General features: G+C 40.3%; 1 protein-coding gene across 2 annotated transcripts in view; it reads left to right on the top strand.

Annotated features, from left to right (window-relative positions):
- Plcb1 (phospholipase C beta 1) overlaps positions 1 to 27,710 on the top strand; it is a 675,841-nt gene that overhangs the window by 24,244 nt on the left and 623,887 nt on the right. For both annotated transcript variants that reach the window (XM_038329997.2, XM_038329998.2), the window contains exon 2: positions 1,355 to 1,432. In XM_038329997.2, the coding sequence (XP_038185925.1) occupies positions 1,355 to 1,432 (78 nt within the window). The remainder of the gene's footprint in view (positions 1 to 1,354; positions 1,433 to 27,710) is intronic.

The following is a 27,710-nucleotide window of genomic DNA, read 5'->3' as shown; positions in this document are numbered from 1 at the left end:
AGAGAGGGAGAATTAGTCTTCCCCATGGATGATACCCCTAATTGATTATCCAATACCAAGTGGTCAGCCCTGAAACCGTATGTATATCAGTAATGCTAAATGGACTCAATAGGCTGTGTGTGTGTAAACACACACACACACACACACACACACACACACTCACTCACACACATTACATATGTGCAATAAATAAAGAAAAAGAAAACATGAATATGAATTGGGACAGGTTGGAATTAGGGTGTAGGGAGGAAAAGGAAGGGGAGTGATGCAGTTTTGTTTAAATTTTAAAAATCCATAAATCCATATCTGATGTATTTGTACATGTGTGTGCAGGAAGTAAGTCTTGTTAAATATTGCAGGGAGAACAGAACACATCTCAACAATGTTGGCTGTTATAGCACAATGCTTGCAACCTAGCGTCTTACCCTCGTTATACTAAATCAGAGCATTATTTGCTTACGATGTTTTAGATTCGTATATGGAATTTAAATCTGCAACAATTTTGTATGCACCTTTCCAAATATGTAAAAGATGGCTTTATTTACTGTTACCTTGGAAACAGCAATGCCCAAATGCTATGCTTACTCTCTTTGGTACAATTAAAAATCATTTTATGGAGCAAATGTAATTTAAAATATTATCCTCAAGCATGGATTTTAATTAACCTTAATTAGATGAAATACATAATGATGGTTAGTGTTAACATTATTTGGAAATCTTAATATAGTTTTCTAATACATAGTATGCCAATGTCTTTAAAATTTTGTCTTAATAAATGCATGCATTACTATGCTCCTTATCCAGTTAGGTGGAGATGCTCTAATTATTGTTTAACTCTGTCATTTCTGTGTCTGATAATTTTTTGGTTCACGAGTGTGCATGTGATTGTGTATTCTCTAGTGCTTACATGTACCATGATGTTTGTGTGGAGGTCAGAGGACAGCGCTGGATGTCAGTCCTCACTTTCTGCCATCTTTGGAATAAGTCTCTTTATTGTTCACTGCTGTTTACAACTGGTTGGCTGGCCCGGGGACTTCTGGGGATTTTCTTATACCTACCTCCCATATTGTCTCAGGCGCACTCACTCATCCATTACCATACTTGCCTTTATGTAGGTTCTAGGGATTTGAACTCAGGTCCTCATGTTTGTACAGCAATTATTTTTCCCCATGAGTCATCATGTCAATCTTCTGAATAATAATTTTATGAAGTTAAAAATTACCATGTCTACTTTGCTTGAAACTTTTCTTAATAATTAATAACCTTGGAAAATCACTTATGAATTATTACTTCTTCAGTAAGTTCCCACAGGGACATGAATTGATATGCATGCTTTCTTCTTCCATTTTTCTAGGACTCCACTATTGTTTCTCCAATTATTTTGAGGACTGATCCTCAGGGATTTTTCTTTTACTGGACAGACCAAAACAAGGTAAGAGATAAGATGTCTTCCTTATATTATTCTGTTGGTCATTTACAAAGTATTTACTTACTTTATATGTAACTCCACCCACTTAACGGATGAACTTTTGCAGTGTATTTATTGATTCTATTTTCAGAAACTCAGATTAAAGGTCTTAGGATCTTTCATGGATGCTTGTATGAAATGGTGACTTCACTAGATCCTAGAATAATTGTTTTCTCTTTAAGACGAACTCAGGCTTTGTGGATTGCATTTGGTGAACATGATCCTGGGCGTTCATTGATTTAAGTCCCTTCCAATGCAGAATGAAAAAAAAAGGACGAGAAGATTCCTTTTGACCTTAATGGCCAAAGGTTCAACAGTCTATCTTTTTTTCTCTCCTCTCTCTGTGTTACAATTAACAGTTCTCCCAGTAGTAGCCTGATTTGGCCTTGATAATTTATTCATGTTTGTGATAGGAAATTGTGGCTGTCAACTTGACACTTCTGAAGAGAGGGAACCTCAGTTGAGGAACTGCCTCCTTCTTTGTCCTGTGGACATATCTATGGGATATTTACTACTTACAATTTATGTAGTAGAGCCAGACTCCCTATAGGCAGTACGATCCCTAGGCAGGCGAGACTGCCTCTCTAGGAAAGGTAGGCAAACCTATGAGCCTAGAATCAAGCCAGAAAACAATGTTCTTCTGTGGACTCTGCTTCAGTTCCTGATTCCAGACTCTTTCCTTGGGGTCCTTCCTTGGTTTTCCTTGGTGATATACTCTAATCCATAAGCCAAAGAAACCATCCCTTCAAGTTGCTTTTGGCCATGGTGTTTCTCATTGCAACACAGAGGAAACTAGAATAGGGTTAAATTAAAGCCAGATTCCTTTAACCTTTTATTGAGTTTTCAAGGAACTTCCTACATTAGCTTTCTGCCCACAATACTAAGAATTCAGTGGTTCAGTTTTGATGAAGCCAGTTGATAGTTCCATACTGAATTATTAAAAACTGTCTGCAGATCATAAAATCTATCTGAGGTTTAATGGGCAGTTAGACAAGAATATTCATAGGAAGTGGCTATTATTTCAAAAATCACTGGCACCTAAGAGACCCAGTATATATAATATTTGGGTCCTCTATGTTCTGATATCTGAAGAGGTAGTTTGTTGTTGTTATTTTTGAGAGTACTAAATGCATTTAGAAACCAATAGGCTTCTATTAGCAATACTAACAGATTGGTGTCAGAACAGCTACAGATTCCTCAATTACTGTGTGATGGGTTACAAATGATAGTTTGTGAAACACTGTGTTATGTCCCAGGTATCCAAAGTTCTTGGATGATTGGTTTAAGGCTGCCTTGAGCAGCTTTTTTACACTTTGTGAGCCCAGGTTCTCTCTCACCTGAGCAGATTCATTGTGAGAGTGTGGGTTGGTTCCAGGAAATTTTCCATGCTAAAAAGTTAGCACCTGGTCTCAAGGCCAGCCCCAAACTGGCCATCTCCCAATCTCTCAAGAAGCAAATTCTACCCTGATGGTCCTAGAGTATATCTAACTACATCTAACTACTATCTGTGTGTTCTGCAAACTTCTATGGTCATAGATGTGGGAACCGACCATAGAACTTAGGTCAGTGTCAAAAATTATGTGTGGGTAAGATTTCATACTTAATGTTCATGTTTATTACTGGGCGTGTTAATCACATTGGCTAAGACATTCTGTTTGGTTTCCTGCTGTTATGTATAAAACAATGGCTTGAAAGAGTTTTTTTTTCCTCCTAAAGACTATTTTTAGAACAGTTACAGCTATATTTGTGAAAGATTTATTATAATGCCTAGAGCATTTCTAAAGGTTGGGTGCTTGTACAAGAGACCAAACTGTCAGTTTGATTTTTTCAACTTGTAAATCAAATTTCCATAAAAGCAACAGAAGATATTTTAGGGTTTTTAAATAATTCATGGCAACTCAGTTAAGCTCCACCAGAAGACCAATCATGAACATTTCTTTGCTTGAGGAAGAGAAACAGGTAGGGACAAAGGCTTTTGATGCATCTCTATTGTTCTAGAAGCCTAATATTTTACCCAGGCATATTTTCAGCATAGAAAAGATCTTTACATGTTTATACCAGCATTTCCCTCTTGGTCACAATGCTGTTTATAACCAATGGGAACAAATAATGGGTGAAAGGGAAGAGGTTTCTTCTGTCTCTTTATTGCATTTCCTCTTATAGATATTAATCTTCATCAAGACATGGTAAATTTTACTTTTTGATTTTTAGATCTTTAATAATTCCTCATTTATCAGTTTGGAGGTTTATTTTTTGGTCGAGCTATCACATATCTTAGCCTCTAAAAGATGAGAGGATTTAAGAAAATAATAATGAAAGAAACTTACCACATTTCAAGTTTGTCATTTTCTTTCTGGCTTTCAGCCCAGTCTTGGAACCAATCAAGTGATGCAGCCATGTTTTGGTCTTGGACGACTGTAAACAATGCATTAGAGTCTATGCAGGCCGGACAAACTGTGCACACAAACAGAGGGCAGCACGCCAGGCTTTTAGTTGAGGTTATGTATAAGATCCTTTGAAGGAACAACTGCACTGAGTGGCGCTATTATGATGCTCCTTAGAGGACAACTTGTTTAAAGTATGTTTCTTTTTCTTTTGGCAGTTAGTCTTAAAAATCTGTTCTCTGTGTTACAGAGATCTCAGAGAAAACAAATAATACTTTTAAGGTTAGCATTTGCATTTACACATTTGTTTCCCATGATTGGGAAGCTTCCACTGAGTTTACTATAAGATGCTTCTCATCTCTCTAAGTCCTCTGCCAACATGCCCTGCCTTTGCTCCATGCAGCTTATGTGGAAATGCCTTGATTAGCCATCATTGGAAGCCTCCTGTGCTCACAGGAAACAATGAGTAGTATAAGAGGCAGGTGGTGGTGGTGCGTGCCTTTAATCGGGGCACTCAGGAGGCAGAGGCAGGTGGATCTCTCTGAGTTTGATGCCAAGAGCTAGGTCCAGGACAAGCTCGATAGCTACAGCAAAACCCTGTCTCGAACAACAAAAACATACAAACCAAAAAAGAGAACCTCAGTGGAGCCTTCGTATAAGAGCTTGCCTTGTATAGCTCTGAAAGCAACCCCTCATATTCATGGAGTCTAATGGGTGTCCGTTTCTTGTCATGACTACATAGCACCTTGTAGCAGAGCCATTGTTTTCAAGCTGCAGCTTTCCCCTGTAGAAAAGGCAGTGCTGCCATACGCAGCCGCTTCTTGACTTGTAACCATAGAAATGATAGGTGACAAAGAAGACAGACAGCACAGACGATAGATTTCAGAATTGAAAACCAGAACTGGCAGTCATTTTTAGAGAGCAGAAATGTGTTTACTGAAACACTGACAGGATATTTGGGTTAGTGTAAGCAGATGACTGTGAATATCACCTTTAGAGATAAATGTTCAGACTTTGTTCCATTGCTGGACTTATTTTTGACAGTTTTTCCACTTACTGTTGGTTCTATGAAGTTTATTGAATACAATTAGTAAAAGCGAGTTACTGACTATGGTTATTTTATTTTTAGCACAGTGGTTTTTCTGGTCTCAGTGTAGAGTATATAAGAAGGGTCCGTTTATTTATAAGTTATGAGTGAGAACAAGTTTCTATGCATGCTGAGTACCAAAGAGGTTGTCTGCATTAGAATATGCCACATGGACACTGGCAGACATATAGGGAGTGCTAGCCACAAAATCCATGTCACTATGCGAACCTGAGAAAAGGGTCAACATAAAAGAACCCACAAACTCCTATCTAGACTGTGACACAGGAGAATGTTGTTTTGCAATTTAATGCTCTGATTCTGTGCCAATTTTGATATAAAAATAAAACCAGTTTAGTTCAGATCTAAGAAGCTCAAGAAGGTTCAATAAATCCTTCCTTCTTTTTCTAAAAGAGGAGTTTTGGGGAAGAGAAGACAATTACTAAGATTTAAAAAGGAATGAGAGGAAAAACCATCCTATTTTATTTTGATACATATTTCTTTAGATGCAGATAATATGCAAATAAGTTTTTCTTTAGTAAGAGAGTAAAGCAGTATAAATGTTTTCAACATTGTCTGATAATCTGATAATCCCAATCTTAGTTTTTTCTTTCTTTTTTTTTTTTTTTTTTTTTGGAGTCAAGAATGAGTATCATCTTTCTGGTTTATTCCCACGTTTTTTTTCATGAATTTGAATGTGCATTTTGTTTGCAACATGTGGAAATATTGCATTTTGTTTTGTTAAAATTAATTTTATCCTGTTATGTTATTTTTGCTATTTCAAAACTTAACTTTTGACTTCACAGAATGCCTTCGAGATGTTCATGATGAACCCCCTCTTCTTTTAACTTGCTCTAGTGTGTTCAAATATCGGATTGCAAACATATTTAATGGTGAGGAAGTTCCCATTGGTGGACTTTTGGTATTTGTTTCTAATTTGGGGCAACAACAAACCTCCTTTGATACAAAGTAAATGGCTAGCTTGATGCTCTGTCTCTGTGAGTATGTGGGTCAGGGATTCCCCAAGGGAAACATGGGTATCAGTGATGCTTGGAAGGTATACATATTTTGCATTTTAGTCTTTGACTTTAAATGTTTACACCTATGAAAGCTTATGTGAGAGAAGCTGTTTTCTCCTGCCCCAATCAACACTGTTAAGAAACATTTCAACTTTAACCGCACTGATGCAACTGTTGTATCTAAGTTTTAATCTGCCCTAACTGGATTTGCCGGGAAACGGAGCATATTTTCAGTCATGACTGGCCATTTCGGTTCTGGGTTATTTGCTACATCCCCTGCACTTGTGTTGATACTTCTTGTGTTCTAGCTGTTGTGAATTTTGCAAATACATTCTTCTGTCTGTGGCTTGTCTTGAATTCCCCGGCATCTAATTCAGGCGTGACAAAAGATGGCTCGAAGTCTTAAAGTTTGGTGGAGTCCCATTTCAACTTCTCTTTGTTTCCTTTTCTTCTGACTCTTCATCCTTATTGCTATCATTACTATTAATTAAGGTTTGGAATCGACATGTAATGGATACTGATGAATGGCGTGATTTGGAGTTCTTAATTTGATTTCTTCAAATAGGTCATCCTATGGGTTGGTGGCTCTCTACACTTTCTAGTTGCAGCAGTGAAGGTCGCACCCCATGGCACCATCTGCCTTGGGGTCTTCTTCCTGCCTTTGCGTGTGAAGGGTACATGGCAGGCCAGCTGGACTGAGCTGATACCCTGTTGCCATGTCCTGACTTGAATAGCTTGAGATGTCAGCAATATGAACTTCTTCTTTGTCATTCCCTACTTCGTTCTCAGTTACCTTCTGTCTTTACCCATGATCTAGAGTGTGGCATACATCTAAACCTACATATTCAGTCATTTATGGGAAGCAGCAAAGGAGAGATTGTGTATGCTACAAACTCCTTCTGCTACTCTTTCCTCCTCTAGGACTTGAAACAGTCTTGGGGCCCCTTGGAAAGAGTGCCGATGACTGACGTTTCTATAAATGTCAAATGTAGATACCCTTCTCTTGTAATTTGAGATTTCTATACAGAGTTCAAATGAAAAGTTTGGAAGTTAAATATTTACATAAGCTGTGGTGATATTTTTAAAACAGGAGTCCAGAGCTAAGAAATATTTTAGATGATGAATCATAAACCTCACAAAAAGAAATCATGTGATTTCCTATGAAAAAACCAGTCTGGCCTCCATAAAAAATGGTGGGCACCTGCTTCAGGATGAACCACTTGGCAGTGGACTCTCTATCTTTGGTAGACACTGTGTCAAGTGCATGCCAGGGACATCACTTCTGGCCCTTTCATGTGGTACTCCAAAACTGACGGTGTGCTTGGACATAAGATCTGATTATAAATTAGGGGACGAAGTCTATTCGTTTATCCATTGAACGTTTTCTAGAGGCTCAACAATACATGAAATCACCTTAGCAAGGAGCACAATTGACATGGTGCAGCCTTGTGGGCACTGCCGTTGTTCCCTGGGCCCAGAGCAGAGCCCCTGCTGCTGCAGAGTCACAGCTCTGGTGGTCAGTGCTTCCTCTCTCTTCTCTGTCTTTCCATGTGTACTGTCAATGAGGGATAGATAGAAACAGTTCCAAGTGTCCTACCTGGTCCTCACCCTTCCACAGGACCCCCCTGCTGTGTTCTAGTGTCCAGTCAGCATCTGTATCCTTTTGTCCCCTCCCCCCCCCCCGCCCAGCTGTTAGAAGTCACTTTTCATCCTCTGTAGCTTCTCGTGGTCTGGTGAGTCACACCCACCGTGATCAGTGAGATCTGATGGGTACAAATCACACACACCTGAACCTCCTCTTGGGCCGATCCACCCAGAGGTGCATGCAGAATAATCGTAAAGCATTTCTGTAGAATAAAGGCCACCTTTTGTTTGACAGCACCCTATAAGGCTTTCTTCCCTTTCTGTCTCATTCCCACTGTATCCTAGAATGACTTTAAAAGTAAACTGTTTTCACAGTAATCCTTGTCTGGGAATGTCTTTTTATGGGTATGTAATACTGAGCAGGTTAGTGTAGATGCCTCCTGATTGAGAGTGGCAGAAGTATTCCTTATGTAAGATCCATTACTTTAGACCATGGCGGGTTTTCCTCAACAGAAGCAATTTAAATTACTGTGGCCCATGTACCATTGAGTTCTGAGTCTGATGCATGTTCGATTCACCTCAGTCACTGCCTAGACCCCTGCTTTGTTCATCTAGAAGGAAAGCATTGCTGAGTTAGGATGGGTATGAAGGTGCACTGTGAACAATTACATCATGCCCACTACTTCATGAACACCTAGTTCTTCGTGGTGACTTTTACTATAAATATACACAATCTCCGGTTACACCGTTGCTCCTAATGCATTGTTAGGAACCCTACATGTGCTACTTTGAAAACCAAGTCACCATGTTTGCATTTTTTATTCCCTTTTTATCTTCTTGGTAACAGCGAACTGCTTCATATTCAGTCTTATTGTAGTTTTTTGATCTAGAGCATTGAAGCTTGGGGCTTGTTGGGCAAACGAGATGTTTGTTTATGTTTGCTTTGCATTTCATAATGTTTTGGGAACTGAGCCATGGAAGTCGAAAGAATGGATTTATTGCCAGGAAGATGTTTCCTCTGAGGATATTTGCTAATAAATCCTCCATCATAGGTGAAAAGTATTTAGACCGTAGGGGATTTGAAGCATCTCATGAAATAAACTTTAAGATGAGTTAGAGGTCTTGATAAGAGAAAACGGTACTAATATCCTCTAGGAGACTCAGATGCTGCACAGTTGCCTGTCTTTTTCATAGGAAAAAGACGATTTAGGATTATCACAGTTGTATTGGTACCAGGCACTGTTTCTCATCCACACTGACTTGATTCTTAGACATTAGGATTCTGAGCATAAGCAAATAGTCACGAGTCAGATTGCTAAGGAACAAGCAATCTTCCTACTCATCAATTCAGTTTCTCTTTAAGTTCCATTGCTATCAACACTATCTTCATCGGGAAGACCTCCCCCTCGATTTTCACTTCCAAAACACTGGCTAGCACAGGAAAGCCAGGTTTTACTCAGGCATAATGTTTGTAGACACAACTTAAGCATTCATGTTATTAGATTGGAATTTTTTCACAAATCCTTGGTGGGTGGGCAAATCATGACATTTCTATAGAATTTCGGATGAAGCACAGTTTCGTGAAGTATATTTAAAATCACTGTAGTTATGATGAAATGGCACTGTGACAGTTTCTTTGCAATCACTTTCCAGTATAATAGGATTGCTATGTCACCATCACTGTGTGTCCTTATGGGAACAACAATAGCACACACATGTAAATGATCCAAGAATCTAGAAATATGGTGGCACTCTGGCTTTAATTCTAAATTCAATATTCTCAATATAACTTAATTACAAAATTATGCTTGGTTTTATGAGTTGCTTATATTTAGCTCCTCTCAATCTTAGAAATTAAATGGGATATTTTCCCTACTCTGAAGCTATTATAGGGGGGCTCAATTCTTTTTGATAGAAGCATGATTTGAGGTATTGGATTGAAAAAATATGTGGAGGAAATACAATTGTATGTTATTTACAATTTTATTTCTTTTTTATGGGGCCAATCATTGGCCTTTGTAGGAAGCAGACCTTCAGATATACAGTACCAACATAAAATTGTGCTATCTTATCTGAGCTGCAGATGTCTTAGACAGTCACTGTTCTTGGTTCTTTAGTGGTTCCTTTTCTGGCCAAGGCAAGATTGTTGGTTCCTACTCATGGGATCCCATCAAGCACTTTCTATAGTTAATCAGCAGGACAAACTTCTCTATTTTGGTAAAACTGAATTTAGATCTGCATTTTGAAAGAATTTTTTGCTGCACAAGACTGAAACAGGCAACATAGCTATTTTGTTGCATTTTCATGGGTTCATTATTATTTATTTTATTTAAATAATATAGAAAGGAGAAAAATGTAACCTTGGAACAAACAGTTCATTGAAAAGTCGTTATCCACATACAAATTCAAGTCTGGGGAAATGTTGTTCTTATTATGTGTGTTTGCTTGTATATTTTCATGAGTGTGATTATTGACATTAGCACAAGTAACAGCAAATACACCTGTGATATTGTCCTCATGAAATATAATAGAGAAAAAGAGGAGAAGGGAATATATATGTACATATATAGTATGTGTAGATTTATTTGTTTATATTATTGTATTTTAAATAGATAAATATATAGTTCTGTAGTATATATTTATGGCATAGAGAGTGTGTACACGATTCTCCAGTGAACTTTTCTGGTATGCTTATGTGTATACACATACTATGTAACTTTAATATAAATATTCTATTATTCAAGTTTATTCTATTATTATATTGTAAGTTTGAATAATATACATATAATAGAATATTGTAGTTATACATATACGAGTCACAATATATTTCATATTATATATTTAAAAACTATATAACAACTATTTAACTGTGTTATCATAATGTTATTAGTGTTTAATCATTTCCATAAGCTTGTGAAGGTCAGTGGCTATAATTATCCCCATTTATAAGCAAGTAAAATTTAAAGTGCATGAAGAGGTAATGTACTGACCTTTGGTTATGTGGTTGACCAGTGTCAGAAATAGAATCAAGGCAGGGCAGTCTGGCCATATGGGCTTTGCTTTTCACACTTTATATTTTTAAAGAGGGGTGATTAAAGAGTTAGGTTGTTTAGCATGCAGTGACTTTCTCCTCAGATTTGTTTATAAAGAACCTTTCTAGGCGATGGTGCATTTGCCAAGAGAGAAAGAGAATAGCAAGGAAGGTTCTCAACTTGGGCTGCACATTAAAACTCAGTGGGGAGCTACAAAGAACACTGCTGTTTGCCCCTCACCTCTGAGGGTTCTGGTTTTCTGGGCTGGTGTGTGGTGTGCACTTAATTTTTAAAGAGCTCTTCATTTGTTTGCATTACACTGCCCAGGTGAGCCATCACCAGCAAATTCAGCAAACTTAGAGGCTGTGCACACACTGCGTTAAGCATCTGTGCCATGGCCTGCTTCTCACCAGCAGTAACACGCAGCATGGACGTTGACCCATAGGTCTGGCAAGATTCTGAATTATTTGAATATGATTGGATGATATCTCTATATTGTGTTTAGTAAGGCAGGAAATTAACTAGCATTTTAAGAATGTTTCTTAATATCCAAGAGTGGATCAGAATATGATTTGGGGGTTATATCTTTTAATTATTTAAAATGCATTAGCTTTCCACTCCCCAAATGCCTCAGGTGTAATTATCCCCTCTGTCCTGTGCTTTCCCACATTCCCCATACAGCCTGGTTATGCCCCCTTGTGCTTATTTGTTGGATTCCCCAGTAGATAAAGAAACATAATTAAATTAGCTGCCCCATTTGAATATGAGAATGTGATATTAAGAATGACCTTAAAGGTCTGAGGCAGCGCAGTGACAGAGGATGTGTTACTGTGTACAAGGCCCTGGTCAGTATTTAACACACATAATCCAGACCAAAACAACCAAAGCGTAAAACAAAACAACAGCTAAAAGAAAAGACAACGTAAATCCTGTATAATTATTTAATTCTACAACTAAACTTTCCTTTAGGAAGCCAGACTCTTATCTTATTAAGTTGCAACATTGTATCATTTCTTGTCAGTTTATGAGAACATTTCCTTTATTTCCAAATATGCCCAACCAGGGAGACCATGGGAAGTCAGGTCATATTTACACGTGGTCGGAAGCCTGCCTTTGAGTCATCTTTAGACTGCGGAACTGGGCAAAGCGAATTCACATTTCTCTCATTATGATGCTTTGTTTTCGCTCTGCCTTCTGCAAGGGTTGCTGACCGGATGAGGATGATTTTGCATGAGATTTCCGTCCAGCACTGCGCAGGACTCTGCTCCGGGTCCGTAGTCTGGAAATGGTATTGCGCCGTGACAAGCAGTGCACCTGGGTGAGATGAAGGCTTCAATGAGAAGTTTTATGAGGCAGAACTAGTTGCTATACTAAGAAGCTAATGACTGTGCTGCTATACATAATGGATTCTATTTTTAGGTGAACATTTGTTCCTCTTGCATGGCTTCATTATGCAAGAGGACAGCAGCTTTGGCATTATGTTTTGAATGCTGAGATATAGAATACCAGGGTAAGCGCAACCTTAGGTGTGTTTCCACGTCCTCGTAGGCTTGAGCCCTACATGGTTCACAACCAAAGAGAGAAATGAAACACCAAAGCAAGCTTTGGTGTTTGCTGAGTTTCTTCAGCTGTCCACCGCAGGCTTTATTCAGGTGACCGTTTGCTATATGGACACGCAGCGGGCACGTGAGGTAGACAGGCAAAGGCCGTTAATGTGAGCAAGTGATGGGTACATTAGCGTGGTAGATGAGGGATTCCATTCCTCTGGGGAACTCTGGAGACAGCACAGATGAGAGGGAGCTGTGGCACCTATCCATCGATCCCAACAGTAAAGTGACAACTCTTCCAGAGGTGTTTCCCCCCCCCCCCCCCGCTCATTTGTCTACTTATCCCCTTGAGCCAGGGCCACAAGTCAAGCCAACTTCAGGCTCTGAGGAAGCCCATAGACACAGCTGCAGCTGAGACCCTGTCTTTGGTGTGGTATGGTGTATACACTGGCACTCTCGTTAGTGACTACTAGCGAAGCTTTCATTTACAGGCGCTCTGACTTTGTGTATCTGTATTATATAAACTACCAAACTATTATATAACTACAAACTGGGAGTAGCACCCATTCATAAGCAGATTTCGCTTCATCTGTACAGCGCTTTTTAACACATAGACACGAATTTCTTGCATTTCAAAAGCTAGGGAGATTATATGTAATTCTAAATTTCTCCAACACATATCACAGAGTAATACGGTCTAGTAGGGCCCTACAGCCAGATTGGCCAGAGCAGGACAGCAGATGCCTGCCATGGTCTGGTCATGTGACATCCAATCCTGCCAGTCCCCAGCAGGCCAGCCTACTTAATTTACAAGAACCTGTCCGCTCATCAGGTCACTAGGTATAACCTCAGGCTGCTCTGGTCACCGCCTATCTGGAATCTTCAGTAGGTTAGGGACTATAAAGCTTCATGTGGAATGTGGCTAATTTCCTCTCAGTGAACCATGAGAATATGCGGCACAAAGATTGAGTTTCGCAGTGGAAAATATAGCAGAAGAACAACATATGTCATTCCTGCCCCTGAGTTTTTTCAACAAAACAGTTATTTTTTTAAAGCCTGCCCCCGTCTCTGAAATATGGATCCGAAGTGTATGTGCCCCGGGGTCCTGCTCCACTTTAGAAGGCTGTTGTCACTCCAAAGTGATTTCCACGTGGCATTGTGCTAGGTGAGATTTATACCTACGACTCTTTGGCAAAGGGGCTCAAGCTGAATTGGTCTAGCAATCTAATGGAAATAAGAGTGGTGGACTCAGGACACCAGGCAGAATGACTTTCTTTTTTGGACCCTGAGGCTTAATTAACTTCACCTGCTGCTCATCTTAGTGAACACTGACTGGATTGTGTCGTCTGAGACAATATTCTGTAGGCATATAGGGGCTTTCAAATTAAAATTTATAGTTAATTTAAATTAAAATTCCTTTCCTTCAGCATAGTACCCAAAGTTGAGTGCTTTGTAAAAATCTTTGGGCTAGTGTCATTTTGTAGCATTTCCTTTATGGCGGAAAATTTCGATGGACATTGCTGAATGGAGTGTGGATTTGGAGTGGTTTTTCTGAGCCAGTACACTGTTTTCTTGTGGCAATGTGTTTCTAAGATCTTACAGAGAATAAAGCTTTCCTTATTTTTATGGTTTTTTTTTTTTTTTTTTTTTTGCTAGATCATGGGGGTATAGGTACTGATAGTGGGACCAGACTTTGTTATTTCGTTCCCATGGAAGAGGATATTGGGAGGCAAATGGAGGAAGCTAATCCTGCAGAAAACATTATCTTAGTCAGTTCTGTGTTACTATAAAGCAGGTATTCAAGGCTCAGATTTGAAAGATAGTGGGTCCAAAGAGCATGACTATGTGCATGGGGTGGCCTTGATTTATACCAATTAGCTTGTGTGATAATTAACTCAGTTTATACTAGCTAATTGTGGCAGTTTTTTCCTTGGAAGGCTGTTTCTAACTCTTGTGCTTTGAAGTGTAATTTCTCTTTGGTCCTATAGAACACCTCCTAATTTTCTCACCTTTGCCCTTTCAGTGATGTGTTTTAGTTTTGTCTAATTCCCTTTTGCTGCCAGTAGATTATGACGCCCTTGAGTTCAAGGATATCACCCAATTACCATGACCTATTCTGGTGTGCCGCTAGTCTACAGTAATTGTCCAACTCGTGTATAGAAAATGACTGAGACCCAGGGAGGTTGTACAGTAGCTTGTCTAGGGTAAAGGTTACTGAGCAGTAAAAGGCCCATCTGTCAGTGTCCGAAGCCAAGGCTTGCTCTTTCTATTGCTCATTCATTAGTTTCCATGTTTCAGCTGCCGGCTGCCTGGCTCAGCATTTTGTATGACCTCCAACCTTCTGTAGAAGAGAAAAAAATGTGAAAATGTATTAGCACATCCTCACCTGCTTCCAGAAGTTCCAGAGACCACCCCCCTTTTCATCTCCTCCTCCTCTTCTTTATCCCATTGCTCAGGTGGACTCTACTTGTGTGGTCCAGGAACCTGGCTTCTCAATGAATTTACACTAATGTGTATCTCATGTCTTTATTTTATCAGCATTTCCTCTCTAACTGGATCTGTACACTTATATTAACCATGGCATGTCTTTTCTATAATAACAGACAACTCTTCTTACCCTAGCCTGTCGCAGTTGCATCTTTTCTGTCTGTTCATTGTCATCAAACTTCTATTAGTAGAAACCTAAACACTCCTCGATTCTCTGAGTTCATCTGCTCCTTAATTGATGTTCACCTGTGCTCTGTCCACATCCTTCCTCCAGTTACCTGTCCTTAGCATTTGGGGTGCTGTTTGTAACTCAGTGTCTTAAGCTACTGAATAGACCATTTTCCTGGAATTGTTTAGCTTCTTGTTTTGCCTCCTTTCCTGTAATGTTTCTCTACTTCCCTAGCTGTTATCTCAGTCAGCTTTCCTAGAGCCAAATAGCAACCCTTCTCTGGTCATGTTTCCACATCTGTTCGTTCATTCTCTAACCCAGACCATGGCTCTTCATTCTATGTCCTCCTATAGATACCCTTGCACCCAGATACTGAGGGCAAAGCATATCTTAATCACACCACACTCTCCCTTGCTTGCTGCCTGCTCTGCTCTTGCTGTGTTTTCGGCTCCCCTTTCCTAGGCGAAGTCTTCCTTTTTAAAATGATTTTATTGAGCTCTATATTTTTCTCTGCTTCCCTCCCTGCCTTTCCCTCCCTCATTCACGGTCCCTCAAAAGTCCCCCATGCTCCCAATTTACTTGGGAGATCTTGTCCTTTTTCTACTTCCCATGTAGATTATATCTATATAAGTCTCTCTAAGTGTCCTCACTGTTTCTAAGATCCCTGGGATTGGTGGTCTGTAGGCTGGTTTTCTTATGTTTTAAAACCACCTTGAGTGAGCAGATGTGATAATTGTCTTTCTGTGTCTGGGTTACCTCACTCAAAATAATGTTTCTCTAGCTCCATCCATTTGCCTGCAAAATTCAAAATGTGTTATTTTTTTCTGCTCTGTAGTACTCCATTGTTTACATTTTCCTTATCCATTTTCAGTCGAGGGGGCATTTAGATTGTTTCCAGGTTCTGGCTATAACAAACAATACTACTAACGAACATAGTTGAGCACATGTCCTTGTGGCATGATTGAACATCCTTTAGATATATACCCATGATGTGGGAGAGTCTTCTGTTTGTGTTGATTTTTATTCGTTAATAAGAAACTACCTTGGCCCATTTAATAGGCCAGCCCTGAAGGTGGGTGGAGTAGACAGAACAGGAAGAAGGAAGGGAGGTAGATGGCCCAGACAGTCACCATGCTTCTCCGTCTCTGAGATGGACACAGGTTAAGATCTCTCCGGGTAAGCGAACCACCTCGTGGTGCTACATGGATTACTAATATGGTTAATTAGTCAATAAGAGGCTAAAACTAATGGGCCAGACAGTGTTTAAAAAATACAGTTTTCGTGTAATTATTTTGGATAAAGCTAGCCGGGTGGCAGGACCAGCCCCGCCGCGCCATCTACATAACCAAAAGTGGTATTTCTGGGTCTTGAGGAAGGTTGTTTTCTAATTTTCTGAGAAATCATCACAGTGACTCCAAGGAGCTGTACCAGCTTGCATTCCCACCAGCAATTCAGAGTGTTTCCTTTTCCTCACAACCTCTCCAGCATAAGTTGTCATCAGTGTTTTGATCTTAGCCATTCTTACGGTGTAAGATGGGAATCTCAGAGTTGTTTTGGATTTGCATTTCTCTGATGACTAAGGATGCTGAACATTTCCTTAGTGTCTTTTCAACCATTTTAGATTCCTCTGTGAGAATTCTCTGTTTAGGTCTGTACTCCATTTTTTTATTGTTCTTTTGATGACCAATTTTTCGAGTTCTTTCTATATTTTGGAGATCAGACTTCTGTCTGATGTGGGGGGTTCACAGACCTCAAAAGTACTCCAACTTCATATGGAAAAGCAAAAAAAAAAAAAAAAAAAACCCAGGATAGCCAAAACAATCCTGTACAATATAAGAACATCTGGATGCATCACAATCCCTATCTTCAAACTTAGTACAAAGCTACAGTACTTAAAAAGCCTGGTATTGGCATAAGAACAGACAGGAGGACCAATGGAACCAAATAGAAGACCCAGATAATATCCACACAACCTTTGAACACCTGATTCTTGACAAAGAAGCAAAAATATCAAGAGGAAAAAGAAAGCATATTTAACAAGTGGTGCTGGAATATCTGGATATCAACATGTAGAAGAATGAAAATAGACACATATCTATCACCATGCACAAAACTCAAGTCCAAATGGATCAAAGACCTCAACATAAAGCCAGCCACACTGAACCTTATAGAAGAGAAAGTGGGAAGTACACTTGAACACATTGGCACAGGAGACTACTTCCTAAATATAACCCCAGCAGCACAGACACTGAGAGAAACAATTAATAAATGGGACCTCCTGAAACTTAAAAGCTTCTGTAAAGCAAAGGACATGGTCAACAAGACAAAATGGCAGCCCTATAGAATGGGAAAAGTCTTCCTTTTTAAAACACAGCCTTGTCCACCTTCCTCAGGTCACTGGCCCCTTGCCTTTTGTCTTTTAGCCACACTGTTCTTTGTTCCATTTATCAGGATGGAGGACATTATTTTTCCCCTGATATTGTTTCAATAGTGTCCATTTGCTTGGGCAGTGTGTTGTTGCCCATTTAACAATGACCTCCATGTTTACTGGGCCTTGCATTTCAGTTACAATATAATAATTTACAAAGTTAAGTCAGTGTTCACTTCCTGTATCAACTGCTGTTGATTCTTGTTATGAGGGATTTCATGACATAGTGGACTTGTGACTAAAGTGGACTTGAGAGGTCATTGTGCAGTTGGCGTAGATGCTTGCATATGCTTGCACACCACTACCACAGATGTGTGTCGTGTCCCCTTCACTACTATTCCCATGGGTCAGGGCTACGCTATAGCGCATTGCTGGTACCTGTGTGACTATTATTTGGATGAAATGCAGTGTTTTATTCTACCAAGAAATCTAGTAAAAAAAATGGTTATGTAACCACATTCAGAAAGGCCCCTTAAAAAGTCATCTCAACTCAGTCGATTATCTTCTGTATGTTAGTGGACTGTTTCATTTGGGGAGAACATTGCTTCCTTCCTCATTTGGAATCACTGCAGCGCTATGAAACCCCAGCCAAGCACATGTGCCAGTTGTGTATATCCCTTTAAAGTTCTTCCACGACTGGAAGATAGACCTTGGTGTTCAGATACTTGGCTGATGCTCGGGAAGGAGCAGAAAGATCCCTGGTGGATAGTAGAGAAACAAACTCCATTCGAACCCACCCTCTTTCCAGTGACAGCTATGGAAATGAAGCACTGGTCCAGACCTGCTGAGGAGTTGGGGGTGGGTGGGTAGGGCATTGGTAACAAGTCAGAGGAACGGTCGTCACTTGTAAGACTCACAGCTTGCTGTTTTAGTCAGGTTTCCATCACTATGACAAATACTGGAGACAATCATCTTACCGAGGGGAAAGATCTGTGGCAGCTCTGGGGTTTGGAAATTCAGTCTGCCGTCAAGTAAATGCATAGCTTTGAGGCCACTGGTGGAGAGGTGGATGACCATGGGTAGGCATAGTATGAAACACCATTCATGTCGTGGATGGGTAGAGAAGGGCAAGGGGGGCAGAGGTGTTATATTAATAGTCCTCCTCAAATCACAACTATAAGAATTAAAAAACCTCTCAGTGGGTCAAGCCTCTTAAAGTTCCCAGCACCTCTCAATAATGTTGCGCGGGGGACTGAGCCTTAAAACATGAACGTTTGGGGATGTTGATGACCAAATTAATCCAGGAGTATAATCCCAACTTCAGAAGTGGAGGCAGGGGGATTGTGAGTTTGAGGGTTTGCTTTGTCTATTCTAACAGTGCTTAAATGCAGATGACAAAACAAAACTAATTACTGTAATTGTTACCAGTCCTCGTACTGTGTTCAGCTTCTTACCTTCATGGTCCTCTCTCGGAAGATTTTCAGGTGATTTTCTTTTCAGTGCCCTGTAGTCTTCTTTTCTTAATATTCTGTTTGAAGAATGTGGAAGTAGCTCAGAATAAGATAGATGGGGAAAATAGGAATTAAAACCTCAGGACTCTCCACTGCTGGAAACTGATCATGGGAAATTTCCAACGGTAGAGGTCGTAAAATCATTCCAAACCTCTCATAGCCTGGGCCACACAGGCCTTTTTCTGAGATGGGAACCATACACGTTTGGCTGAGGGCGCGGGCAGTAGTCTGTCCAGTGAAGCGTGCAAAAGATCAGTCCTTGCTCTGAGCTCATCCTTTTTTAAAGCTGAGTGCGCTCAGTGAAGATGCGGGCACCAGCGTATTTATATCTAACTGAGCCAACAGGGCATGCAGTTGAAAAAGACGGAAGGCCCTTATCTAGGGGATTTATATTAGTAGCGAGCTGCCGAGCATGAAGAGCTCACTTTATCTCCATCTCTTCACTTTGTGTCTATAGAATGAGGTCAACGGCTCCATAACTGTTCTTTTGTGTGGTGCCCCACAGGAGGTCATGGATTCAACACTCTGGTTCAGCCTTGGCTTGAGCACTGTGTCTCTGCAGAAGGTTCTTAGCCATTCTGGGCTTTGGTTCCTGTGCTGTAAAATGGGAATAATACATGCGCTTTCCAGGAATCTTGTGAATGCTGGCGTGGCCCCACACAGTAAGTTCTCCTTCAGCTAGCTGCTACCAATTCCAGTAGAATTTTAGTAAGCGTGAAATTGAGTTCTAACAGGCGATCAGGTATTTTGGTCCATAGTCGCCAAATCTGATTGAGAAATTGGGAACTTTTTTTGATTTTATTGAGCTCTACATTTTCTCTGTTCCCCTCCCTGCTCTCTCTTCCTCTTCAGCCCTCCCCCCAGGTCCCCATGCTCCTAATTATTCAGGAGATCTTATTTTTTTATACTTTCCCATGTAGATTATATCTATGTAAGTCTCTCTTAAGGTCCTCATTGTTGTCTAAGTTTCTCTAGGATTGTGGTTGTAGACTGGTTTTTCTCTGCTTTATGTTAAAACACCTATGAGTGAGTACATGTGATAAACTGTCTTTCTGATGTCTGGGTTACCTCACTCAAAATAAGGTTTTCAAGCTCTAGCCATTCTCCTGCAAACTTGTGAAGGAATGTCAGTGGATGTATTAACCGCTCTCAGACACGCTCCGTGATAAGGGTTCCTAGGTCTGCTCAGACTCTAGGGACTCCAGAATACTCATTGTAGAGTCCAAACTAAGAGAGCACTCAGTGCATGTGACTGAACGACTCTTTCACTCTCCTGGCCAGTTTCCCATGTTCCTTCTAGGTCCTGTGGATATCTCTGCACTAATCCTGTGGAGTTCTGAGGGAAACTGACCTGTCCTTCTCCTGGCCGGGTCACCATTCTACTTGGGTTCTGTGCATCCTCTGTACTGTAGCAAACAGGAAACAACTTCCCTATTATTAATGACTTACCACCGTGCTCTAAAACTGCCATGGAATTTTGAGAAACACTCACTTATTCCCCTCGTGGGCTTGTCGATGTTCCACCTGGATTCTGTGGAACACCCATGTGCTGATCTTTTTTTTTCGCCTACCTTGCTCTTCTTAGTGTTAAGATATATATATATATATATATATATATATATATATATATATATATATATATATAGCTACGTATGCTTAACTTAATCAAGAACCTATGTGTTGTCAGGACAAATAGACAATATTGGTGGTTGTGTGTTTTCCATAGAAAATTGCAAGTCAATGGTAGTTATATTTGGATCTTATAAAACACATATCAAATTTAAAAAATCAGGGAAAAGGGGAAAATCGAATGTTTGATTTGCCATAAATCCGTTTCTTTCAAGGTCTAGGTGGGTACTCTGGGATAGGAAGATCTATTTAAAGATCTACTTAAAATCAAATTTAAAGTTTTAAATTTATATGGCCAGGGTGGGAAAATTGTATCATTTTCTATAACTTCTCAGGAAAATAAATTCAGAAGTTCAAAGGCAATAGACTGTGGAGTAGCTCTTATTTATTTGTTCCTTTTTGACCTGGAGGAGAATATTATATTAAAAACGCACCCTGTTCAGAAAATCCAGGTGACCTTTAATTTCCTTTAAACATAAAAACTGAATCAAAAAGCCTGGCTATAGGAAGTTAATAGAGAAGCTCTGAATTTGTTAGGTTAAGACCCAGGGAATGGCCTTATTTACAGGTCACGTATGATCAAACCCAGGCTATTTTGTGGGATGCAGCATACCATCGTTCTGAAAGATCAGCATTGTTACTTTCGCTAGGTTGACCACAGAGGAGGATCTGGTACACACAGGTGTGGGAAAGGGGAGTTCGTGTCCTGTTGTTAATGGCAGAGGTTGCACTCTGAAACATCTGTGTGTACCCTAAGAGTTCATAGACAACAGAGGACATGCAGTTTCCAAGATCAGTCCTGGCTTCTTGTGCTTAACTCTTTCCTCCCCAGTGGGGGCAGTTTAAACTCATTAGTGAGGGCAACTAGCTGCTGAAGGTCAGTTTTAGGCTGAAGGTTTGGGGCAAGGTTCTTGCAGTTAACTTCTTGTATTGGCTCACGAGTTCTCCCTTAGGAGAGAAGCTGATTTAGATGTGTGGTGGCGTTTGAAGTAGCGCCTAGCATAATGTGGTGAAGATTCTGAAGCCTAGGTCAGTAACCTGGACCTCTCCCTTCTGAGCTGTGTCTGTTGAAGCAAGTGGCTCAACCTCTCTTTGCCCCATAGTTCACATATATAACAAGAAGATAACGAGAGTGTGTTCTGAAAGGCTGTGGTTGAGACTGCATGACTTATAGGTGTATGGAATTAGCGTTTACCACACTGGACGCACTATGTGCTTCTTCATGGTCTTTTGCACTGTAGATTGAAACTTGAAGACATGGGCCATCTGGAGAATAACTCTTGCTTTTTAAAATGAGAGAAACTGTGCTGATATTCTATACTATAGATGTTCTTCTGTGGACATGTCCTGTTGACAGTATAAACCCATAGTGAACTGCAAGGTGGGCCTTTCTTCGTCCTGATATATTGTGTAAGCACTGGGTAAGGAGGGCAAATTGCCCTTGAACATTTATTTGGCTGGGAACCATCCCACCTGTCATTGCCCTTTTAATGTTCTAGGGCAGTTTCTTTTCAGGTGTGTTCTTTCCCAAGAAGCAGTTTGGTACAGCCATTCTATCCACACTAAGCTAGGGCTGGGTCTGTGGGTCACTTAGAGTTTCTGAGCATCTATGAACATCAGCACTCTCGTGTGTCAGTGCCATCCCAGGTAACGTGCAGCCACCTGCAGGGATAATGAGGGGGACTACAGAGCATAATGAGAGTTTGAGAAGGGCTATTTTATGTATGGCTGGAGAAGGCATTTCTGATAAGCTGACCTCTGAGCAGAGGGCTAGAGGACGTTTGGTATGAAGCAGAGAGGTAGTAAGTATGAAGCTGGGTTTCTTCTTCTATTGTTGTTCTCCAGTACTAGGGATAGAACCCAGTCCCTCTTGTGTCTGTCCTAGGCAAGGATATGCCGCTATCATACCCTAACTCCAATACTTGAGAGGGTTTGGTGTACAGAAGAGCGCAGTTGCCTGGGGCAAAGTGAATGGGAACCGGAAACTATTGTAGGAGGCAAGGGTCGAGAGCACACTGGAAGGCAAGGGCGAAATTACATTGGGATTATTAACCAGGTTAAGGATTGGCTTTTTTGTTTTTGCTTTTTTGAGGGTGTGGGTAGGTGGGTGGGCTTCAAGATATGATTTTCTCTGTGTAACAGTCCTGACTGTCCTAGAACTCAGTTAGTAAACCAGGCTGGCTTGAACGCAGAGATACACTTAACCTCTGCCTCGGGTGTTCTGGGATTAAAGGGCATGAGCCACCACTCCTGCTTAAGGGCTGGCTTTTCATTGAATAAAATTTGAGGCCATTATAAGTTTTAGACAAAGGTATGGCAGAATAAGCGTGTATTTTAAAAAACAGGATCATCCAGAGGGATGCATAGATCCACTCTATGAACTCATTGCTGAGTTCAATGGCCATCTAGAAATAATGCAAGAGGTACTGTGGGTCCTAGGCATATACTACCAAAAGATCTCCGCGTCCTCCCACAGAGATATACTTGCATGTTGGTGCATTGCTGCTCTATTCGCAGTAGTGAAGAATGGAATCAACCTAGATGTCCATCGAAAGGAGAATGGATAAAAGAAATGTGCTGTATTTCCATAATGCAATGGAATTTTACTCAGTGTTAAAGAAAAAATGAAATGAGGAAATCTGAAGGCTACAGACAAAAAGCAATATAATTCTTTCTCACTTATGAATCCTAAAGTACGTGCGGGAGTGCGTGCATGTGTGTGTGTGTGTGTGTGTGTGTGTGTGTGAATGTGGGTAACGCTGTAAAAGCTTGAAAAGGAGGACAAAAAATGAGTGTTGAGGAAGGGGTCTAGGCAGACAGACACAGGTGACATGACTGTGGAGTAGGGGTTGGGGGACGGGAGTAATGCAAAGTGGTAGGGACGAGAAGAGAGTTAAAATAAACTTTGAAAATATTTAGTGGTACCCAGTTTTATATGCTAACAAAAAGATAAAAAATAACTTTAAAATAGAATAAAAATTGGGAGCAGAGGCAGGCGACCTCTGTGAGTTCGAGGTCAGCTAGTCCTACAAGATCTAGTTCCAGGGACTGCTCCAAGCTACAAAGAAACCCTGTCTTAAACAGATTAAAAGGATGAAAGAAATGTGGCGGGGGATGCTTGTATGATTCTGACGGGGAAATGCATTGCTTTGTAACGTTAGGACTAGAGGAACAGCATAGAGTCATCTCATATGTCCCCAGTGAGTAGATGGAGAGTATCCCCCACCCTGCTCAAAATCTTCCAGTATCCTACACTCCCTGACTGCCTGCAGCAGGAGCACAGAAAAACCCTCACCCACCTCCTGTGGCTCTATTGATAGCCTGTCAGACCCAGAGCCGAAAAAGTTACAGTTTGAGAGAGAAAAGACTGATGTCTATAGCAACACACGTGTTGGACTTATCTAACAAGAACTTTAAAGCAGCCATCATAATAACACATTGATGGCTACAAATTATTTGAACTTAATGCAAAAGTAGAAGTCCCAGGAAAGAAATAGAAGCCTTGAAATATAACCAAATACCGATAATGAAACAAATAAACAAAAAACAGTAGTCAAAAGCAAAGCACCCACTGAATGAGATCAGTGATAGCGTGGAGATGGCAGATGGTGCCAGGGAATTGAGGGCACATTCATAGGAGACACCGAAGATGCACAATAGGAACGAAAAATGGGGTCTAAGTGGTACAGTTAACAAAATAGCTATGCTTTCTTTCACCAGAGTCCCAAAAGGTCACAAGAGAAAGAGACAGAAATGTATTTCAGGTAATAATTGCTCAAAACTTCTCAAATTTGGTGAAAGACGTGACTCTAAAGATCCAAGAATCCAAGCTAACCTCAATCAGAATCAATTGAGAGAACCCGCCATCAAAGTACATCATACTTCAGCTGCTGTAAGCTGAGCCAAATGTGAGGGGCCCTGGAGCACCCGAAGAATGAACAGTGGCACTAAAGGAACAGCATCCGACGACTGTCCTGTCAGAGCGGGAAGATGGGAGGCAGGCACATACTGTTCAGGCTGAAAGAGAAGGACCAGGAGAAAGAAATAAGCAGAAGGAGAGAAATAGAATCTTGTAAATTTTATAAGTCATGCTTTTTAGTTGAAACTAAATTATGTTACTGTGTGATAGTTAAGGAAATTCTATGTAAGGCAAGGGAGAGTTAGGAAACTCAAGTAGCTGTGAAATCATCTCCATATTTCAAGTAAAGCAGCAAAACATTGATATTTATAGATGATGGTAAGTCACATATGTTATTATTGTATGGCCAGTGTAGAGCCAGAATGGCTGCTACAAAAATGTTACAAAGACAGCTGTATTAAGGCCACTTACTCATTTTAATTGGCAATTTATTGCTTACTCACCATGGCAAAAATCTGGAACCAACCTAGTTGTCCACCAACTGATAGGTGGATGATCTAGAGGCACACGCATAATAGAACACTATTCACGCTAAAGATAATGAAATCACAACGGTTTTGAGGAAAATGAATCAAAGAAAAATATTTAATATTATGTGAAGTTGCACAGTCTCAGCTAAATAAAACCATGTAACTGCTCTCATAAGAAGGGTTTTACCCTATAATGTTTGCGCCCATGTGTCTTTCTATGCGTGTGCCTCACGTGTGTGGGTGTGTGTGCACGCACGCGTGTGCACATGTGCACACTCACGTAAACGAATGTTCATGTAGTCACAATCTGACATGTAGAAAGAAGAACAAGAAAGAGTAAATGTTTGTTGGTGGGGAGAGAGGACCGAATGCATTAAGGGATTTGAGTCATGAGAAACGATATCAAGTTAATTGTTTCTATTTTATTTTCCTTCTAGTTTTAACACTGTTGTGAACATTTTGGTTTTTGGTTTTGGGTAAGTGAATAAAAACCACATTTGATAGTGAACATATAAAATCCACTGTGAAGCTCCACCACGCCAGAAAGGCTGTGTTAACTGCGTGGAGCTTCACTGAGAATTAAAGACTGTGTCTAATTAATTTCACTGCTTCCTGTGTCTTCATTGAAAGTTCTTTATAACCACATTTTAATAAACTTAAAATTATTCAACTCAAAAATATGTGAAGATAGTATGTTAAGGCCTCTAGCTAAACATAGGGTAATCTTAGCAGTCAAGAAACTGCAACAGGAGGATAATGAGTTCAAGATCCACTTGAGATTCTTTGTGGTACCCTGTCTCATAAAGAAAATAAAACTTTAAAGAGATAAAAACAGAATACTAAAGCAAGGAATCACCAAGAAAATTGATCAAAGGTATACAAAGACAGTTCACCTCTTTATATGATATGCCTAAACAGACGGGACGTAAGATATCATGAGACATGCTAAGGAAATGCAAACTGGAGCCCAGTGAGATGCCACTGAACACCTATCGAGCCCCACTTGAGAGAGTGACTAGCCGGGAAGCAGAGAGATCAGATTGCTGGTGCACTGCTGCGGGAAGGGGAGAAAGCAAAGAAGACTGGGAAACAGCTGGCTGTATTTCCTGTGAAAACAGTTTGTGTATTGCTGTATTATACAGCAGTTCTACTCAAAAAGCATGCAGCAGAGAAAGTGAAAAGTATCTTTACATCAATATGGTTATAGATCTTTTTCCTCAGCAAGCCTCACCCTGAAAGAACTGCCGCTCTCGATGTCGTTCAATAGTAAACAGTTTGCACTAAAGCTGGTGTCATAAAGTAACAAATCAGCAAGGGGTGTATGTTATACACACATGCTCTCGCTCTCTCATCTCCTCTCTCTGCTCTGCTCTTCTCTCTCCACTCTCTCTCTCTCTCTCTCTCTCTCGCACACACACAGCACACAACACACACTCGCTGCAGACATACTCGGCATGTGGAGTAAAATATATCCAGTCCAAAGAAGGTTGCATTCCATTTATGTAAGTGTGTTAAAATAAAGAAAATCGTTTAGGCATGGGCAACCTCTAGTGTGGCTGTCAGGAATTTGGCATAGGTGTACGTAAGGAAGGGTAAAGAAGTGGCAATAAGACAGCAAGTATGAGGGGAGCCCTGTAGTGAAGATAGTGTTTCCATGTTTGAGTATATTGTAAATACCCAAATCTGCACATGATAAAGGAAATGCAAAGTTGGCTCTTCTCAGTATCAGTAATATTCCTATTTATAGGAAACCATCTCATGCTACAGCAATGCATGTTGTGTTGTTGTAACTAATAATTCCATGCTAATGTGAAAATGACAGACGGACTTAACCCCTTGAGGGGCATGGTCACACACCTGAAAAAATACATACAAGCGCATGCACACATGCACACATATACACATGTACAATTCACAAGATATGGAGCTGAGTGAAATAATCATTTGCCTAATCCTATAGCAGTAAAACCTCATGTTATGGATGGTTCATTAATCTGTGTTTGGCCCAGACCACAGGACCATGATCTCTGCCCATGGACATGAGGAGAGATTTGGCTTTATCACTTAGCACCCCTGCTTTGAACTTCTGTCATCGCTGTTCCAGTCATGAAACAGCTTTCTGTTTCATTGATTGTGGAGCCAGTGGTCATCCCTATGTTCTTCTGAGTTTCAGGCCTCATTTTTCATTCAACTGCGTGACTTTCATTTAACATTCTCAGAGCACTATTTGCAAACAGTAGAGACATTATGATCCAAATCACAAAATTGTTGGAGTGAAATGAAATATTGGCAAATGTATTTCTCAGCTGTTAAGTACAAATGCAAATTTGGCTAATGTCACCTCCACCCAACTTATAATAAAATTCCATGTGTGTGGCTTTGCAATTCAGGGGTGTTTTTTTTTATCATGTAATAATGAATGAAAGCAAATACCTGAAGGGGGATTTTAATGTCACGCTATTCAGGATATTAAATAACTGAGGCATGGTTTGGGAACTCCTGATAGGTGGTGTAGTGTAGTGAAATTAACTATCTTTTTTTTGGTAGCATAGAAGCATCCTTAAAAATACATGCACAGTGCAAGCTGGTTTTAATAGGAGTTATCCTGTGATGGAGTCCTCGCCTAGATACCATATGTTCTCAAATTAAAAGTCCAGTGCCAGGAATGGGTTACTTCTTTTGGAATGGGCTGGAAGGCACTGGAAGTGCTGCTCTATATGGTATGCTGTCATCCACTTGGGAAGCCTGAATTTGTTCTCTGGACAGAGGTAAGGGTCTACAGAATGTAACAGAGCACAAAAGAGTACATAAAGTCTAAACTCAGCTATGATACCTCATTACCTCCCGCATACTGCTAAGATAGTGATCACTGGGTTACTGGTCAGTAGTATTCCCTAGGACCCCAAACATTACAAGCTGTTGATGTTAGTTACCCTCCGGAACTTGATGGCAGTACCATTTCCCTGAGGACATCACATCCTTAACTCACAGGACATGGAAAAATCAAGCTGGTACTAAGAAGCTTCATTGCTACTGTCT

The sequence above is a fragment of the Arvicola amphibius genome, chromosome 5 (genome assembly GCF_903992535.2).
Source record: "Arvicola amphibius chromosome 5, mArvAmp1.2, whole genome shotgun sequence".
NCBI lineage: Eukaryota > Metazoa > Chordata > Mammalia > Rodentia > Cricetidae > Arvicola > Arvicola amphibius.
The sequence above is the reverse complement of the archived record's forward strand: the minus strand, read 5'-3'. Positions and strand labels throughout refer to the sequence as shown.